We start from the raw sequence: 22369 nt of genomic DNA on the forward strand, positions 1-22369 counted from the left end.
AAACCTTAATTATTGGGGCCAATATTGAGTATCTCTATATAGTCTATATACCTTCAGTATTTGGGCCAATATCAGGGCTTTTTCTCACTGGTTTGGGAAAGGACCTTTTTGTCTCATTTTGGAAAGAAAATTAGTGAATTGGGAAAGATTTTTTCAAGAGTAAACTTCAAATTTGGAGAATTTGACTAAAAACATGAAATAATTTCAATTGGGAATGAGGTCCATTATTGGCCCCAAAAAAACCCTGTATAGTCTCTTTATATACTTTCAGTGTTGGGGCCAATTTTTAAGAGTCTCTCTCTATAGTCTCTTTATACATACCCTCATTTGGGCCAATACAGAGGTTTTTTTTTATATACCTTCAGTATTTGGGCCAATACAGAGGTTTTTTTTTATATACCTTCAGTATTTGGGCCAATACAGAGTTTCTTTATATATATATTCAGTGTTTGGGCCAATATAGAGTCTCTTTATATATCTTCAGTATTCAGGCGAATATAGAGTCTCTCTAAATGCCTTCAGTATTTGGGCCAATATGGAGTCTTTTTATATGCCTTCAGTATCAGGGCCAATATAGACACTATACAGAGTATACACTCATCTTCAGTATTGGGACCAATATTGAGTCACCAGAAATAAATAGCTTAAGTACTGGGGCCAACATTGTCTTAATATTGGAAGTATCATGGCCGCCATATTCTCTATAGAAATTGGAGCATGATCTCTTTCTCTATATAGCTTTAGTATCATGGCCAATCATGATCTCTTTCTCTATATAGCTTTAGTATTATGGCAAACACAGAGTCCACATTGATGGGCAAATATAAAGACCGAATGAGCAACTCTAAATGTCAATGTCCCATGAGCAGTTCATCAATATAAAATTTATTATAAATAATTCAAATAAATCACTTACTTAATGACCAGATCGTCAATAGATAAATGTAATCATTTCCCAGGTAAAATGCGAAGCCGTCACTCTAACACAATCTTCTTACTCCAGGGAATTCCCCTCCCAATATCCTTCATTTATGAAGTGGATATACATACAATGTAATTGCAGGCTCATTAACGATGTAAAGTAATGGAGATCCAACCATTGTTTGGTGTCTGTTATATCCTTATTTAGTTGTATGTATCAGTGTTTCAAAGGTTTCAAACACTATAAGTGTATTATCATTTCTTTACAAATGTTGTCTCACTAGTAGATCTAGAACTTTCCCGACCTGGATTACTACTGCTTTTACTTTGATAGTGGGTTCCCAATGAACATTCATCATACAATCTACTAACCCACAATATCAATATTCATCATATAAACTACCATGTGAAAATGACATTCATTGCATATGATGAATGCCATATCATGAGTGTCTGCTTTGCCACACCAATTTGGGGCCATATATCACCAAAAGCATTGTTCTTATGTTTGAGATAAACATCTAATAGAGATAAGAGGTTCTGTTTTCTGTTATAACTTCCTGATGTTTCCGAAACATTGTGCTCGATCAGTTATATCAGGTATATAATTTGTTCAATTTACAAACATCTCCTCACTCAAACCTATATTTCTATCAGAACTCAATGTATACAGAATCAAAAGATCTGAAATTTATCAATATAATGGACAATCACCATATGACTTGTTACAGATTATAGTTAAATTTATTAATACAATGGACAATCACCATATGACTTGTTACAGATTATAGACTCAAACTCAAATTCAAACCATACCTGTTGAGATATCTAAAACCACTGCTATGTTTATCTAAGGTAACAACCAAAATATAAACAAAATGCTAATATTCCTGATCCCATTAGGCCAATACCCAATATTCAACTGATAATTCTGTTTTGCAGAATCTAGTTTATCCAATAGTCTTGATGCTAACAACCAAGATTCTAACATTCTGGATTGGTTTCATTAATCCAGAAAAAGTGCTTTATTCCCAATAGATTTGAAACCGAATGAATTTCTCTGCTTCTGCTGTCAGTAACCCTCATTGATACAATCTAGGAAATAAATCTCTTACTATCACGGTCCAACCTTCGGATAGGAATTATGGAAAAAAAAGTAAACTTCCTATTTTCAGCTTCCTCAACAATTTTCTCCTGCATGTTGCAATTGAAATATGACAGCAAACTGATTTTATTGGCAAAATACACGTCAAACACTAATGAACTGAAAGTGTTTGGTCTCCTGCTACAACTTCTACATGGCCTGCTGAACCGTTAAGGTCCTTCTAAAAAAAGGCCCGTTGATGGTGATGAATGCATTGTCAGCAGACACAGGGTTATTCTAGTGACAGTTAATCTTCAAGGTAATGGAATGCCTATCTTATTGCTTTCAGCTGGTATGGACAACATGCTTTTGTAGTTCTAAATGTATAGCTTTGATTCGACCACCGTATACAGAACAACACGTTCGACCACATTTCACCATTTTTCAAACACATTCCTGACAATATACCTGCTGTAGGATGGAGCATTGTTGAAGCTTTCAATTTGGTTTGTGGATATCCCAAAAATACTACTGCAATATAAAATGTTATCAATCAGTCGGCTAAGAACCACAGCCTAGAGAAATTCAATTTTTAACCATCAATTATTGATTTGTTCATTATCTTGGCTCAACAGACTGAGACAATATTGCTTTTGTCAGTTGTTTATTATGGGGGATAATAAATGTCTCTGATATACTGCCTCGATGCTTACAGCTAATAGAGATATAGTCTGCATATCTAAACTAAAAATCAAGACTACTTTCCATTTCATAGGTTGTAATAATGGACGAGGAAAAACATTGGAAAGAGAATTTGACATTCAAAATTACCGTGGAATGGGTAATATAATGCCTTTGTATCTTTTCTAAAGGAATTCGATATCATATTTCAACATAATTGTTTCTAGTTTAATTTGATATACTGGAGATGTTGGAATGTTTACTCTCAAACACCATGCATCATACAGCTACATCTCACAGAGCCCATCTTCACATACTGTGAAATTCCTGTTCACAGGGTTCGCAATATCAATAAATTTTGTTACCGATCAATGACAAATGTTGCTTTCCTACAAAGTCATCTAATACATTGATAGCAGCACCCTCATGCTCAAAGCAAATGTTTAATTTCTGACTGTTAGGAATGGAAAAGAAAAAAATAAGAAATAAGAGAATTTTATCTTTATGGAACAAGCCAATTGATTAACCAAGTAAAATCGTTCACAATAGTGATAAAGAACCTCCTTTTTTACAAAATGGGTTTCGCATGCTCCATGGTAATCAAACTGTTGAGCAGTAATCTAGTCTACAATATGATGGTGGTCTCGCATGCCCACAAAGCATCCTCTGGAGACAGGGATTGTGTTCGCCACTTAACTCTTTTGGACTGCGATCAGGCGACACAATGTAATCGGGATGGATGAGCTAGTGAGCTGACCCTATAACACCACTGTAGTGGCTCGGGATTGTACAACTAGGGCAAGGAGGGTAAACAAACAGTCACACTGGGATCCTATTACAGTCATTCAACCATGACATTGCTCGAACCATTCAACAGTAGTCTAGATATCGTAGAGGTCAAACAACCATGACATTGTAACCATTCAACATTAGGGTAGATATCCCAGAGGTCAAACAACCATGACATTGGAACTATTCAACAGTAGTGTAGATATCCTAGAGGTCATACAACCATGACTTTGCTGGGACCATTCAACAGTAGTGTAGATATCCCAGAGGTCAAACAACCATGACTTTGGAACTATTCAACAGTAAGGTAGAAAGCCTAGAGGTCAAACAACCATTACACTGGGACCATTCAACAGTAGTGTAGATATCCTAAAGGTCAAACAACCATGACTTTGCTGGGACCATTCAACAGTAGTGAAGATATCGTAGAGGTCAAACAACCATGACATTGGGACCATTCAACAGTAGTGTAGATATCCTAAAGGTCAAACAACCATGACTTTGCTGGGACCATTCAACAGTAGTCTAGATATCCTAGAGGTCATACAACCATGACATTGGGACCATACAACAGTAGTGTAGATATCCTAGAGGTCAAACAACCATGACATTGGGACCATTCAACAGTAGTGTAGATATCCTAAAGGTCAAACAACCATGACTTTGCTGGGACCATTCAACAGTAGTCTAGATATCGTAGAGGTCAAACAACCATGACATTGCATGGGAGAAATCAACAGTAAGGTAGATATCCTAGAGGTCAAACAACTATTACATTGGAACCATTCAACAGTAGTGTAGATATCCTAAAGGTCAAACAACCATGACATTGGGACCATTCAACAGTAGTGTAGATATCCTAGAGGTCAAACAACCATGACATTGGGACCATTCAACAGTAGTCTAAATATTAGGGCTGTAACGAGTACCCAGGTTTTGATCCCGACCCAGGTTTGAAATGGTGTACCCGAACCCCGAAACTTTGTACTAACATAGTACTAACTACTATAGTTCACCGAAGTACACATATATTTCAATGTACACCGTATAGCTTTGACACACTTGAGTCGTCACATATAGATATTTAAACATTGTTTTTACTGTTCTGTAAATATGTCTCCTGTAAGAACAGTTACATTGTTGCATCGTCTGTTGACACTTTCTCATGGCCGTGAAACGTGCTGCCTTGACACTGATTTTTCTTGTAACACTCGGAACTCCGCAATGTACATTGGCAAAACACACACACATTAGAGAAACCTCAAATTGACACCAAATAAACATTTACTGTAATAACCATACACAAGCCTCACACAAGCCATGGACGATAATGATAGTATAGAACTGCTCAGTTTCATCATGTCTTTTCCGTGTGTTCTCTTTACCTGAGTTATTACGGTAGAGCTATGTTTCCGGTCATGCACAAAACAAACTGCACGTATGTCAACCAAATAACATGGCTTCCTTGATTGAAGCCGCGACTCAATACGATGTCTTTTCATCAGTACATATCATGACTTCATCAGTAATGTTCTAAGAAATAAGAACTATTCAAAGTATTCATTTAACACCAACAAATCCATGTTCATAATATCGAAGGCCTCTCCTGTTCTATTCTAAACGTCCGTACAGGGCTACAACTTACAAGTCTACAGCCAAGGGGTAACCGGGTACGGGTCGGGTTGTAAAGATTGAGTACCCGGGGCAAAAAATTTGTACCCGTGACAGCCCTACTAAATATCCTAGAGGTCGAACAACTATGACATTTGGACCATTCAACGGTAGTCTAGATATCATAGAGGTCAAACAACCATTACACTGGGATCATAAAACAGTAGTCTAGATATCATAGAGGTCAAACAACCATTACATTGGGACCATAAAACAGTAGTGAAGAAATTCTAGAGGTCATACAACCATGACATTGGAACGATAAAACAGTTTTTTTCAATAGATAAGCAATCATACAACTACACAATAGATTGGCAGGAACTTAAAAAATGATCAATGTCCCCAACTCCACATAGATTAAAGTCACATATTTCTTCAAACCTGTTCTCACGTTTCTTCCCTTACTATAGTCCTCAACATATAACGTATTGTGTACCAAGAAATATATATGTCATGTACAAACTGAACAGCAACCTTGATATGGATACAGATGCCGCACGTTCAATATTAATATCGGAGGGTAATCAGCCCTGCTTCATCCACTAATACTAATAAGGAACGTTAATCTTATGCATCACTGACTCTGGGAAGCATAATTGATTTTTTTAATGGTTCCTGTCCTCACACTGGAAATACAGCTAATGCTAAAGGATGTAAGCAAAGCCTCAGTAAGATGTCTAACATTAACTTTAAAAAGAGTATGAAAAGAAGACCAGTAGACTGAAGGAATTTTGGAACTTTGATATAAGAATTCTGGCTTAATGTTTTCCCATCAAACTCACTGAAATTTTGAGTCCCCACTATATCTCAATTTTTTTTAAATGGTGTTGTGGACTATGCTGAAAAATCATATAATAATTAGTGAATCTATGTATTGTAGTCACATCTCATGAACTGGAATTAAAGTCCTGATCAGGCTACTGTTTAAATTATTTTCAATAAGATGACAAGAACAGAATACTATATGAATACATATTTTTATAAATGCTACCTACAAACATACACATTCTGTTGTGTCTGTCCTCCCTGTATTATCAATACATCAGACCTCCTCTCCAAGGAATATGTGTCTGGGCTAATACAACATGGCCGCTAATATGGGCCAACTACTCCAATGGGACAACACTATCCACCATTAATTGCCCATATCTTTATCACGTTTCAATGTGAGAAAACAATATCTAATCACATACATCCTATTTCAATAAAATTTCCATTAACACCTCAATATATGGCTATCTCTGTTGAATTTTAGGACATCAAATTTCAAACAAGATGGAGTATTTGAAGTATTTTTCAAATAGGAAAGTCTGATATGAACCGTTCCCCTATTACTTTCTAACTCGCAGAGCTTTTTATCACAATTCTGTTGTATCCATGTGTGAACTGGAATGATATTAGCAGGAAACGGAATGATTCTTTCAGACTTCATGTCTAGGTACGGAAACAGAAGTTTCCATCTGGACTTCTGTTGAAGATCAAAACCCTGATGTGTTTGGGTTTTAAGTTAATCAGAGATGCTTAAACCATCATATGGTAATGCTATGAATTATGAGCTACTTTCAACTGAATGCGAAGCATGAATACTGCACTTAGAATCCAAGTGAAATTGAAAAAAGAATTAGCCTTTTTATGTAAAACAAGCATGCTTGATATTGCTAAAGCAATACATGTCCCCTACTGGCCCCTGCTAAAAATAGTGACATTGACCTTGACCTTGACCCGAAAGCCCTTAAATTTGAACTTGTCTGAGATATTGTGGTCTTTTATTGGTATTTCATACAGGTCATTCTTGATATTTTAAGCATTAATTACTAAGGTTTTTCACAATGATACAAACTACATGTACATAGTATTAGAGACTTCAGAACAACATGTTATGCATTTATTAATTGTATAACTGATTCTGAAAGACAGGAGCACCCATGAAGTCACACTCCTGTCATTTCAAATAGCAGTGATGTTCTTTTATAATTGAAAATATCAATATAGTAGGCTGTGCACAGGAACAAAAATCCTTTAATTAAATGTCACTTTTTAGACAAATACAGCAAAATTTCAGCAAACAATTTTTCACCAATGGCAATGCAGGACATAGATCCTGATACATGATTACCAAATTGCTTCCATCATTCTTCCTTTTGAGGGAAAATGATGAGTGGTCATGTCGAATCTAAAACAAGTTACCTATCAGGAATCAATTGTTTACAATATGGAGCAGAAAGTGTTGACACCTTATTGGTACGGCTGACATATTTTATTCATGGAATCCATAAAAACAGTTATTGCCTTTGCCTCATAGCCCGGTGTTGAACTAAACACAGACTGACACATTAGCCCACGGGCTGGCCTGTGTCTAAGCTCTTAAATATCTAATTAGGGACTCGATAAAAATAATTCATCCTTCTCAAATACGTAATCTCCATATCATCAGGATGATCGAACAAAGTCATCAGCTTAGATGAAAATGATAGCATTATCAGGGAATTAATGAAGGTCACAATTTTGATATGATATTGTCAGATCAATCTTTAACTTCATTACCAGTAAGAGTGAACACTGATTCGGCTACAAGGCTACAACTGTAATGATTACAGTTACCATACGTGGAATTAAATTTAATTCATCAAGCATGGAAGCAATCCTCAGAAGAGAGATTGATTTTAGGTTATGATTTTAGGTTTCTCCAGCTCAGAAAATTATCTTTTTTGAGAAGAAGGTTTTTAATTTGTTCAGGCTGATATAGAAATTAAACTGAAGGCATATTCCACTGTTACCATCAGTACCACGGAACATGACAAGTCTGCTATGTAGAATCTATTTAACTCATAGGACTCTGTGTAAAACAAAGAATTGCACTTAGAATACTTTTTCAAGTAAGTGTGAGAAAAAACTGAAATTTGTAACAAAAAGAGACACTCCATTTGCATTATGCAACTCAGCAAAGCAAAGTTGCACTTATAATTATATGAATTAAAGGACTATCTGTTTAATATGGGTACATTCTTGAGTATTGATCTTTTTATAAAGTAGTAAATGCTCACCAATTAAAAGTTTCTTTGATGCTGAGCGATGAGCAAGTTATGTTGCAGAAGTGTGAAAGGGCAGACAGACTTCCAAATTTCATAATAATTACATTCCATCAAAATATTGACAGCCATATAAAAATCACAAATTACACAACATCAATACAACATCACTTACCTTGAACATAAACTTCTTAAACAACATGTATAAATACAACCTGGCACTACATTGTATGGACAGTGCCAGAGGGTACAGACAATGTGGATCTTAACACAACATGAATCACCTGATGCCAAGCAACCGTTTAATAAAAAATATACTTTTTCATGATATAAATATAAAATGTGACAGATAAAATAGATAAAAATAAACTCTGCGGAATGTAACCCGAACCATTCTCATACATATATGTGTGTGTGTGATACCACTATATTAAAGCAAACATTTTAAATATATTTTTTTTTAAATGCAATGGATGTACATTAACATGCAATGGATGTACATCGGGTACAGTTTTTTTTATTATAGAAAATTTAACATATTTGATTACAATTTTGGCTTTGAACTTAAAAAATAAAAATTCTTTGAAAAAATGCTTTACACAAATACCTTGTAGAATATACCAATTATATAAACTTTACATCTTCAGTTAAATATGGGTCGTACAAAACATTAACGTTTGCCAAAGAAATTACAGTGACAAGGACACTCCACTTTACCTACTCAGTGGCAACGAAACTTAAGCAATTGACACATATATATATAACAAAGATGGCTACACACTATATATGTACGACACCAAGTAAACCTACTTCAGTTTCTTGATTAGCTCTGGGCGACTCAAGGTGCTGGAACATTCAGATAAAACATTGGCCTTTACTATTCTATGCAAAACAAGCTCAAAATATCATAGGGGTAGACTTGACAAACTCCACAATCACGAGGAACTGGTGCCATCTTTGACAACATTTAAGGAGAAATCACCGATGGTGCTAATGATATTCTGCCATGCACTGCTGCTGTGCTTGGAGTCATCAAACAAAACGTTTGTCTCCAATGATTCCAAGAATGAATACTTCACATACATGCTGCTCTAGATATACTAGTACACTAAAATCAATGCAGTATTTACTGTTAATTTTCGAAGAAACACACCAGTCTTCAAGCTTGTTGATATCTAGGTTAATGCTTAATTAGAATTAATTTTGTCTCAAGGTTATTTCAGTCTGATTGAGGGACTGTTGTTCCATAATGAGTAATTCCTCCGAGAGGAACTTTCTATATTTTCATTTTGGAATAATGACAATAAAACATATTCCCTCTGCAGCTATATATGTGAAATATTCATTCATATCCAAATGCCATATAGCCACAAGTGCACTTAATTCTTCGAAACTTCAGGAGTTCTAAATGTAAAGAATAAATGTCACATCTGGGAGATTCTGTAGGCTAGCATTGAAAATGGAAAAAGAAACTCAATTATTTCATAAAATGTAAGAAAAAAGCTTATAATAAAATTACACTAACTTTAGCGATTGTTCTATGACTTCTTTGTCTGCTTCTTCTTTCTCGCGAGCCAATCTCTCCTCTTCGAGTCGCTTCTTCCGTTTCCTTTCTTCTTCAATACGCTTCTGTTCCCTACGCTGCTTTGCTAGCTTTCGGGCAAACATTCCTCGGGCATATTTCTGAAAGTAACCAAAATGAACTAGAATTATAAGCTAGATTATGCAATACTAATCTTACAACCATCTGTCCCCGAAATAAGAACTTCTGTAAGAAAAACACTGAAGCAGCAAGGCTTTCAGGAAAACCATGAAATTGAAAAAAATGAATCTAATGTGTTTCAAATTTATTGTTTTCAATATAAAAAATAGTGCTTACACATCAAAAGGATTAAGTTGTGACTACATCGGTTAAAAGAAATCTTTCAAGTTCTTAATCCTGACTCTCTTACGTCTGTACCAGAGCATTAAGGCTTTATGCCTTAGAATGGAAAGACAGCTCATTGGCTACAGAATGTGTTTAGCAATTACATGTACACACTCCACTTAAATTTTGTCTTCAATTTGTCCCTGGATATAGGTTTAAATGGACAACATGGCTATTCCAATCAGTGTGGTAATGTGTCAGCCTTCCCACGTATCAATTTACAGGAATAATCCAGCTACTCAATGACGTGATAAGCTGTAAGGCTCACACCTGAAGCTTCTCTACAATCAATAGCATTCTGATACATCAGCATCCTATACATCAGCATCCTGGCTGATTTTGTTATTCTTGATGTATCATCAAGAAAATCAAATTACAGTGCTCGTAAAGTCATTTCCAGTCCTAATCTGATTTTTTGGTGAATCAAATCAAATTTAAAGAAAATGTGCTGTTATTCAACTTTATTTAAATTACCTTCAAGTAAAAGATTTGGTCCTTTAACGGTAATTGATCCAATGCAGAAACCCTGATTAAATAGGAAAAGTTCTGTAATTAAATTTGTTTTCTGTTATCGTCTATCAGAGTGGCTCTGATATTGACCTGTATCGTTACATAATCAAGTTTCATTCCATATGAACGATAGCCGATAAAGACAAAAAGAAACAAAAAGAAACAAAAAGAATCCCTTAAAACATACTGTATCAAAACCCTGAAATTTGTTTTCTCTCAATGCACAAATTTTCCACCAAAATACTAACACCACAAATATGGTACAGTTTTCACTTTATTTCCATAATGTATAAAAGCATTTAATTCACAAAATTTGGAATGGCTTGTATTGCATTAGCTCTCTTAAAATTCAATTATTTACATAAAGCAATAATTTTAGTGAAATCATTGCTTAACCTCAACCTTTTACATACCTGATACAAATTGGCATGGAACAGTTAAAAGTCAGCTAATTCAATTTTAGCGTATCTGAACCTTATAACAGTAAAATTTGATGAAGGTGATTAGTTACAGCTCCCCACTTCAACAAGCTACATACTGATATCATGCCAGCACTCTTCATTTCTTTCAAAAGTTATTTGAACTTTTAGAATTTTGACTTTGAGAGTAAATCAAGGCAATTTTTGGAACAATTTCATGACAAAAGCAAGTCATAAGTTAATTACTTGGACTCTCTATGTTTCATGGTTTTAAATAAGAAGTTGTTACCTGGTATATGTTTTTGAAAACTTTATCCGTTTGAACTGGGAATGTGGGTTACGGTATCATATTTGGGCATTTAGAGTTCTATAAAACATAAAGAACTTAAAAAGATCCTAAGTATCCAATTTTATAAAATGCTTCCAGACATCAACCAACAACATAAAACCTCATTTTGAACAAAATCACTCGTAAAAATCACACTGCCATTCTTCATTCAACACAGAAACCATTATGGGATATAAAAAGATTACCCTGCTACAACAAACCATATTGGTTTATTTTCCTACCTCAATTTTGTGCCTAAACAAACACAACGGCAACTGATAGTGTAATGGAAGGAGCTACCATCCTCAAATAGACAGAGTTCAGTTTCATCAGTTTTTAATTCATCTGAAATCAAATCACGCCATCTACTAGAGGAAGAAAGAAATTGTTGGTCGATGACTTAAGAAGAAACCATCTTATACCAATGGTGGTAAACAGTCGATTCAATTTCAATCAAAGAGTACTAAACCAAGCATACGGCAATGGATTCCCTGAATGATACGACGTGAATTTGTATTATGTTGTTAAGGAAATGACAGAACTAAAAATCAATAGCTCTGGGAATCCTCCCCATGCAGGAAACAGCAATTTGACTGTGAAATTGAGCTCGGCTTTGTAAGAGTTCTACAAGTTAAGTTTGAAGTCTCTCGAGACATACATAACATTGTCAAAGTCATCCATTATGTATTTTAGTGAGACTGGAAAATTTATAAAAAATTTAAAAAAAAAAAAATGTTTCAAGAATGGCTTCTATGGTATTGTTTGTCAGATATTATGTATTGCATCCATAAATGCATTTTGCTTTGGAGTAGACTTCAAACAGAGATAATTATCACTCTTAAACAAAATTACATTGATAAACAAATAAAAGGATAAGTCAACACAAAGCGATAAGCCCTATAAATCCAATTTGCATCAAGCACAATACTGCTTTCTGTCTAAACAATATTCCTAAACAATTCATTTTCACTTCATCTTTCCATTACACATTTTCACACCTCAATCAATATCCATTGTCTTTACCGTTTGTCAAAAGAAAAGTAAATTGAAAATATCCTTATTTAGCAATAATTTTGCTGTCATCACCAGACCATTGGATCTGTTTAGAGTATGGTAGTTAATGACAATGTAATTTTCAGGGTAATGTTACAGGAAGATACTGATCATTAAACTGTTAATTTCAGGGACACATTCAAATGTAATTACTGCATTTCTAAGCTAGCTAATGGAAAACGTCAATTTGAGGATAATTTGAAAACTGAAGAATTTCTATTTTTCACAATTTAAATGAATAATAATTAAAAACACTCATAATGAATAAATATTTTTTATAAGAAAGTGCAGTGTTTTTTTTCATGAAAATATTAAGAGGACATAGATAGCTACAGAAGAAATCAAATGAATGACTTTACTGTATATTTTTTATATTGCTTCCACAGTAAGTAACTGGATCACCTCCTATGAAGACAAGCTTATACGACAGACTGCTAGTATAGGCTGACCAAAGCCTTACCAAGTCCTGATCATGACCAGCCATATAAACGGACAACGACATCAATTGTCACACCGTACAATTATTACAACCATAGCACAATTGGATAAAATCGACGTTATTGGAAGACAAGGGAACTGGTAAGTGAGGTTAATTCCTCATAAGACGGAGCGACATTTAGATCACGTCAACGGTCTCCTAAATACTACAGACTACCAATTCACCCATTCACAGATGATCAAATTAGAGCACATACGGTATTACTAATGCTGTTTGTTACTTGCCGATAGACTAGCTAGGCTATTGAATAATTTTCATCAATTTTGAGTAAACGTTTACAGATCACCTTATCCTTGTGTGACACACATCCTTTCCATTACCATATTGATGAGAATGACTTTAACAGATCATTGCTGCTGTTACCTTCTTATTCACACATGTTCAAATCTTTTCCCACATTTAACTGAAAATTACTTCAATGACTGAAGAATGGCCGATCTGGTATGAGATATCTAAGTGAAATTACATTAAACAAGTTTGCTTGACGCTGCATATACTTTTTAGTCTCTAAGCATCATATTCGATCAAACCATTAAAGATAAAAACAATAGTCAAAAATAACTATGTTATTCAACAATTGCTGAAGAAATGCGCCAATACATTAAGTTATTTGAACAAATGTTATTACTCAAACATATAGCCAGAGATTCAATGGACAATTCTCAAGCATAACTTTGTTAAAATGTACTCAACGAAATCCCCATGAAAACAATAAAACTATCGTAAACAGAGAAGACAAGTTCATTTGCCCTATGGTATCATTGTTACGAGACATTTTAAGTATTAGAAATTGTTCTTTCAAACAAGAAATGAAACAAAAGTCCCCTTTGATGTTTTATTGCCTTTTACAAACGACCTTGTCAAAGGAAGAAAGGTCACGGGTAATGTTACAGTCTAATGATAGTGAGCACAGGATATATTGATTGTGCTGTGTTTTGTTTCAGCAAATTCGTTTAGAGCTGAAGGACATAGAAAAAAGATAAATTTTCAAACAGTATTTAGGATATTTCTCCGAGATCCTGACAGCCAAATTTGATCCTGGTCAATAAAACTTGGTCTGAATTAATAAATCAAATTTGAAACATGCTAGAAAATGGCCGTGTATTCTGAAGAAGCTAAACTTTAATTTATAACATGTGATGTTCATTGGAAACATTAACAAATCTCATAATTAACAAGCTACATCTGCAAACTTGTTTTCTTTCTGAAAATATTCAGTCAGCCCATGAGTAAGAAATAAGCTCATGCAGATGTATTTTCAATGTGGTAAGCAACTGTTTAAGGACTTCAAGAATTATGGAATTAAGCTCAAACATTCCCTTTTCAAAATAAACAAATTGTGGTACACTTAAAAAGGAAGGTGCCCTTATTAGGCTGAATAAAGTAATAAACACAGCTCTGGCAAAAAAAAATCAATGAAAGTTACTCCTGAATGGCCCCAATACTGGTCACTCTATTGTGGACCCGATAATGGTCACTCCCGTGTGGACCTGATAATGGTCACTCCCCTGTGGACCTGATACTGGTCACTCTAATGTGGCCCTGATACTGGTCACTCTAATGTGGACCTGATATTGGTCACTCTAATGTGGACCTGATAATGGTCACTCTAATGTTGACCTGATAATGGTCACTCTAATGTGGACCTGATAATGGTCACTCTAATGTGGACCTGATATTGGTCACTCCAGTGTGGACCTGATAATGGTCACTCTAATGTGGACCTGATAATGGTCACTCTAATGTGGACCCGATACTGGTCACTCTAATGTGGACCTGATAATGGTCACTCTAATGTGGACCTGATAATGGTCACTCTAATGTGGACCTGATACTGGTCACTCTAATGTGGACCTGATACTGGTCACTCTAATGTGGACCTGATAATGGTCACTCCAATGTGGACCTGATACTGGTCACTCCAATGTGGACCTGATAATGGTCACTCTAATATGAACCTGATAATGGTCACTCTAATGTGGACCTGATAATGGTCACTCTAATGTGGACCTGATAATGGTCACTCTAATGTGGACCTGATAATGGTCACTCTAATGTGGACCTGATATTGGTCACTCTAATGTGGACCTGATAATGGTCACTCTAATGTGGATCTCATACTGGTCACTCCCCTGTGGACCTGATACTGGTCACTCTAATGTTGACCTGATACTACTCACTCCAATGTGGCCCTGATAATGGTCACTCCCGTGTGGACCTGATAATGGTCACTCCCGTGTGGACCTGATAATGGTCACTCTAATGTTGACCTGATACTGGTCACTCCCCTGTGGACCTGATACTGGTCACTCTAATGTGGACCTGATAATGTTCACTCTAATGTGGACCTGATACTGGTCACTCTAATGTGGACCTGATACTGGTCACTCCAATGTGGATCTCATACTGGTCACTCCCCTGTGGACCTGATACTGGTCACTCTAATGTGGCCCTGATACTGGTCACTCTAATGTGGACCTGATAATGGTCACTCTAATGTGGCCCTGATAATGGTCACTCCCGTGTGGACCTGATAATGGTCACTCCCCTGTGGACCTGATACTGGTCACTCTAATGTGGACCTGATAATGGTCACTCTAATGTGGACCTGATACTGGTCACTCCCCTGTGGACCTGATACTGGTCACTCCAATGTTGACCTGATACTGGTCACTCTAATGTGGACCTGATACTGGTCACTCTAATGTGGCCCTGATAATGGTCACTCTAATGTGGCCCTGATACTGGTCACTCTAATGTGACCCTGATGACCTATATATATCTTACCTGTATACAAATGGTAGCACGCCTTTTCCTCTGGAAGGCTATCCTGTACCGGAAACACTTGAAGTTTGTTTGAAGTATTAGGACAGCTTCTCTCTTCCTCAGATAATCTGTACAAAAATTCAAAATATTTCATTAACAATGATTTCTACTACAATCAGTGGGTGTTACTCAACTCCCAAAGCATGAATGCCTTCTATTGTGGAAAAGATTACACAAATTCATGGTTGGTGTATATGGTATTTCTTTCATTCACGTTAGCTATTTTTCTAAAGTTACAAAAACACTTGCTTAAGCTCGTGTTTTTTGCAACTTTTGAAAAATAACTAACTCCAGTGAAAGATATACCATATAACAACAACCACTTGTTGCATAACCTCTATTTTGTAATCATAATGTTCATAGCTTTATAATAAAAAATATCATATTTATTAAAAAATATGCAAATAAATTAAAATTACACATTTTGCATGTTTATTCGACAATTCAGGTAGGAATATTCTAGTTTAATTTTGAATGACAAACATTCGATCATAAAGTGTTGTAGTGTTGTGAATGGCTTTTCACATGATTTAGAGAATTTGTGGATTTTTCAGAAACGGGACTAGTTTGTCCCTAACTATATGCCTTTCCCGATAGCTATGAGACCATTTATTTACGGTAGGCTAACTGAATGCTACGTGTCATCCATGCATCATTCCAGATCAACGACCACTCTGACATCACAGCCTCTGTAACAGGTAGTTTGAACTGTGTAAAAGGAACGTTAAAAACAGAGAGCTGCTGTAAGGGTAATGCTGATGTGGCAACATGGCCTGTATTTTCATTGCCATGATTTTCTGCATATCAGCAAAACAGGAACCGTTCGTCTGACTTCTAACTGAAAGCTCATTATTAAAAGAAAATAAGAAAAAATAGTCTGCTGTTGTTGATTGTTTAGACTACTGGCACTGTCTAGTTACGGTATATAGATTTTGTATAAAACATTAAAATCCATCGGATCAATTGCCTTCAAGCATTGCTGTTACAATATTACTTCTACCCAATGAATCTAGTGTCTGTATATAGGATTATTCAAAGAACAAAGACAAATGTTTGGGTAGGTTTATGTACAAAACTCCTAGAAGTCTGAAACATTTTATTTATTTCTGAATGTACCATTCTGAACTGTCTGAACTCTTTGTTTTGTAAAATCAATGCCAAAATATTATGGAAGAATAGTAAGATTGGATGCCAAGAGGTTATTAGACAGTTCAACTCATCTACATATTGTTATCAAGTTTTCCGACGTTATTGTGGATGGATATGATGAGACATCTAGAAAAAGGTTACAAAAGAATATGCCATCAAAACCCCTGGATGTGCTGGGATATCAGTGTAAAATCTCTTTTACATGTAATCAATCAAAAACTGCATATTTTGTCAAATGACACATCTTCTTTCTTTAAACCATCAATAATTCAGGACAACCTTATCTCCATTGTAAATTCTGAAATAATTGAGATACATTAACAGCCAAATATTGGACGAGAAGGACGAATAAAAAGATGGAGGAGAGTCTAAATCAGGGTCTGATAACATCTCAGAAATATTCCAAAATGCATTACTGACGAGGAATTAAGAAAGTAGGATTTGGGATATGTACATGTAAATGGAAATCTCTGAAGTTGCTGTATGATGATGAACACATGTCCAATATTGGCCTCTGCTAAAAATAGTAAGTGACCTTAACCTTGACCCAATAACCCTGAAACTGTAACTTGACATGATCTACTCATACTGAAGTTATACATACCAACTTTCATCAACATACCTTGAAGCTGCTTCAAGCATGGCTGAGAAAGTGTGGAAAACTAGGTGGACCGACAGACAGAGGGACACTTTCATCAACATACCTTGAAGCGTGGCTGAGAAAGTGTGGAAAACTAGGTGGACCGACAGACAGAGGGACACTTTCATCAACATACCTTGAAGCGTGGCTGAGAAAGTGTGGAAAACCAGGTGGACCGACAGACAGAGGGACACTTTCATCAACATACCTTGAAGCATGGCTGAGAAAGTGTGGAAAACTAGGTGGACCGACAGACAGACGGACACTTTCATCAACATACCTTGAAGCATGGCTGAGAAAGTGTGGAAAACTAGGTGGACCGACAGACAGGCAGACAGACAGACAGACAGAGGGACAGGGAGGATACCTATAGTATTAACACAACACTGTTTTATAAAAAAACTTTTAGCTTAGTTATCTACTACTCACGCTGATGTCGACGCCAATGCCAGGGGTATAGCAATATATATATAGCTCTCCAGGACTTTTTAGGATGAGCTTATGAACAAATATTGATTTGTTCAATATTCAGTAAGTTTATACTTAGCGTTTGAGTCAAATAATTGTATCAACCTCAATAAAGGTTAATAATTGTATGTTTGCATTTGCCTGTTTTAAAGCTGGTTCACCTTTACATACATAAAGTAAGCAAATGATAGACTTTTAATGTGAAAAAGCCACAACATAGTAATACATAAATGGCATTGTCTATCAGCTTGAACAGAACTGGATAAGAAAATTATGGACGTACAGACAGACGGCACAATGAACAGGACGGAAGTTACTGCATAAGTAAAGAAAAAAATAGCGACTGCGGATGTACAGACAGATGCACATTGAACAGGACAGAAGTTATTGCCTAAGTAAAAAAAAAAAAAATTGCGGCAGCCAAAGAACAGATAGATGCACTTTGAACAGGACAGAAGTTACTGCCTAAAAAAAATAAAAAAATTGCGGCTGCCGACGTACAGATTGAGGGTGCCATACTACTATAATGTCCCAGGCTTATAAAAAGGTGTGCAGTTCATCAGCAGATGTGTCGCTCAGCCTCACTTGAGAACATCGTTGTGTAATGTGAAAATCAATACTTGAGGCACAGGAAGTGTCATCAATTGCAATCATGGTGTCCAGAAATCAATAGAAGTACAATACGCTGTGGACAGAAGGGGTGAGCCGCCTTCCATCATCTCAATACCCCTCTATCAAACACGAGCACTGCTTCCGAACATCCACTTTCCTCACACTGCCTTTATGAAGGCAGTCTTCTGTTAGTAATAAATTGGGTGTATAAAATGTATGGATCGGTCTATGGTATAATAGAAACTCCTCTGGGGATTAGCTACGCATGTGGTGTTTTCATATTGAAGATTTTACATTAATCTCACAAACAAATACAGCAACAATTAGACTTTAATTAATCGATCAAATTATTCATCTCAAATGTTTACACTGTATCATGAATATCTCAAAGGAAACAGCTAACATTGCCCAATCATTCTTGTTCAGAAAAGGACACGCCAACTCTATTCAAGAATTATTACTTAATAAGTTTAACAAACTACCAAATAACTTTGATTACTTCCAGAATAATTTGACAGTTCCATTACAGTTTTATAAATATCACTGCCACCACATACCAGGTACTAGTCCAGCCACATTCATTCCCAGTAATACTGAGAGGACAATTTTTCACACCTTGTATTTATTCAAAGTTCAAATACCAAACCTTCCTCAACTCTATTGTGGGATATAGGATTGACATGTAAATATGTCATTATTTAATTGTCTACATCTCGTTTAGAATGTTATAAAATACTAATTATGAATTGAAATGCCATTTATACAATTACATCACTTTTTACATTGATACAGGTAGAGATATTACAATTTATTACATTATTACAGGTAGGGATATTACAATGTATTGCTTTAATACAGGTAAAGATATATTACAATTTATTACATGTAAAGAGATAATACAGTTTTTTCATTATTACATGTAATATTATACATGTATATTACAATAAATTACGTTACTACAGGTAAAGAGATATTACTGTGTATTACATGTACAGATCTTGTATAATGGGACATTACATTATATAATATAGAGGCTATTACTTTTATATCAATATCAAAATTTAGTATCTTTCAAAATTAATTCAAAAGCCTATGTAAATATATCAATATTTCAAATTTCATAAAAACTGTGAAGTATCAAAGTTTACTGATGACACTAAATAACAAACAAGTAATGAGTTAGGTGATGCTAAATTCAATCTGAAATGGTAATACTGACACAGTTTTTCTTTGGTGGTAGACAAACACGCTGTATTCTATATATGAGTCCTTATCTGGTTTTCTAAAGTCTTTAAGCAAATCATGAGTACATTTATATACAAAATTTGATAATCGTCTTCATCATCAAATTTATTAACCACTAATTAGTGATTATGCCATGGAAGACTAGCTGGTAGTCGACACAACAGAGCGTCATTCTACAGTAGGCTAAACACAGGTATATACCTACTAGTTCTAGACAAAAGACTTTAATTTAGGTATAACGTTCATCAGACATGCAGGTCATGAGACGACGACCAAGACGTAAGGACGCCAAAATCAATTTACGTGGGTTGAGCATGAAGACTAAGCACTTCTATCATGGCTACTTTTTGATAAATTGCTTTTCAGCAGGTGGATCTCGAGAGAAATGTGGATCTCGAGAGAAATACAAGTAATTCAATAAAAAATGAATTACCAATCCTTTTCTATTTGTTCTGAAAATTACTTATTTTCATCTTATAAGTGGACCCAAAACAATGGAGTATCGTTAATAACCTTTAGAGCTAGCTACTTAACACTAGATTTATGACCAGCATGCTTAAGAGAATCTGAGAGGCCATCTTTCCTAATGATTGAAGCAGGTGATGTGTTAAAAAGCTAACTTCCAAATTCAATAAATATTATCAATAATATAAAAAATTCAGATTTCAGTATTCCGCTCTATCACAACAACATGGCCGTCTCAGAGCTGGTCACAAATTATTACAATATTTGTGGTTATCAAGCTTTTTCAAACCCAGCCATCAACTTTCTTAACTCCCTGGGGAAAACAGCTGCCATTCAGCACTAATATCACATTTCCAACAATGCCCTATCACATAGTGATTTAAAGCGTCTGTGTCAGAATTTGAACTGGGGTTCCTTTGATACCAAGCGTCCTACCACTAAGCCAGAGTAAGTACAATGTATCTTATCACATCACTACCATAGACAGTAACTACTGTATCAGGGATTTCCCAGACTTGTTGTAGGACAGTTACTCCCAGACATATGACAGAATCACACGTCCCTACCCATTATTAATTTCCATCACATGATGTAATAGGCAGTGATGCTTTGAAATATTTCTGTGAAGACCATGCCCTAGAAGGTAGCTGCCATTACATAACTTTCATTATTTCTACAGGTCCTGTCCACATGATATGGATGAGCGAACATAAAAACAACTTACCCCGACGACACACATATCCACGCCACACAGTCTGGATAAGTAAGGCATTGAGTTGTAAAAAATGGAACCTTCTCTCCTCCAAGGGCTCAAACACAGAGTTTCTCATGAACACCTTTAAAAGTAAACAAACATATGTGGATTAAGTAAGAACACCTTTAAAAGTAAACAAACACACGTGGATTAAGTAAGAACACCTTCAAAAGTAAACAAACACATGTGGATTAAGTAAGAACACCTTCAAAAGTAAACAAACACACGTGGATTAAGTAAGAATACCATCAAAAGTAAACAAACACACGTGGATTAAGTGGACCAAAATGTTCAATCATTCAAGATGGACTTAAATACAGAAGAGTTGTGTCCCTTGTAGGATGATGTTGGGCTACAACACCATACAGAGTGGGTTTTATTTATCAAAGTTGTTCATTTTAATTTAATGAAATAAGAACAGACCTTACTTCCTGGTAAGCCTTGACAAAGACCCTCAAGGTCTAAATTTATAATATAAAGATAGCTTATAGACAAATAATGGATCAACCAAACAATTATACATATTTACTGTCCCTTTCGATGACTTGTTCAAGTAAAACAAGGGCAAGGGACATAACTCCTGTACCCCAGGGCGAGTGAGATTACCTGCGTCTTCCCGACCTGCCATTCGGTACAGGGGAGGTTCAGTACATTGAGGATGTTCTTGACCTGAATGCGAGGATCCTCCTGATCAGCCTGTTTTTTCAGCAAACATCCATACTTCTCTAAGAATGTCTCCACTAGAACATGAACTGGATACCCCTACAATATTTGTACAAGCAAAATTGTAAATAGTGCATATAAAATTTCTTTAAAAGGGCACAACATGGATGCAATATTTATTTTCTCATACGAGACCTCAAAGTGATACCAATGCTAGAAATTAGCCCTGCAGCAGTTTTTCTTTCAATGTTAGACCTAAAAAAACATGATCACATTTGGAATCACAGTAAAACAGTATGCCTCTGATGAAGTGGTATGAGGATATAAAAACAACCAAGGTAAATCCAAGGTAGTCGCTGTAGAGGCAGTACGAGTCTTACCTCCCTTTTGATGCGGATGATGTCCAGCATGCCAGAGTAGCTCAGTTGTGTCAGTACCTCATCATCTACATAATTGTCAGGCTTCTTACCAGCGTTTGGCTTCAGACATCTAACATACCTAAAACAGTGTTAACCATATAGTAAGCTACGCTCATCATCAAACATTTATGAATTTCTGTGACACGTACATGACTAATAGAAGCCTTAGTGACCATTGCCACCAATAAGAGATAAAAGTGCTGTGATTGAGAAATGA

At 35.6% G+C, this 22369-nt stretch overlaps 1 protein-coding gene across 5 annotated transcripts in view; it reads right to left on the reverse strand.

The window, feature by feature from the left end:
* The window catches only part of LOC117323408 (myosin-I heavy chain-like), a 101294-nt gene that overhangs the window by 33821 nt on the left and 45104 nt on the right, over positions 1-22369 (reverse strand). For all 5 annotated transcript variants that reach the window (XM_033878611.1, XM_033878610.1, XM_033878613.1 and 2 more), the window contains exons 13-17: positions 22114-22231; positions 21677-21832; positions 21041-21152; positions 15699-15805; positions 9701-9858 (exon numbers count right to left, since the gene is read on the reverse strand). In XM_033878611.1, the coding sequence (XP_033734502.1) occupies positions 9701-9858; positions 15699-15805; positions 21041-21152; positions 21677-21832; positions 22114-22231 (651 nt within the window). The remainder of the gene's footprint in view (positions 1-9700; positions 9859-15698; positions 15806-21040; positions 21153-21676; positions 21833-22113; positions 22232-22369) is intronic.

This window comes from Pecten maximus, chromosome 3, assembly GCF_902652985.1.
Source record: "Pecten maximus chromosome 3, xPecMax1.1, whole genome shotgun sequence".
Taxonomy (NCBI): Eukaryota; Metazoa; Mollusca; class Bivalvia; order Pectinida; family Pectinidae; genus Pecten; species Pecten maximus.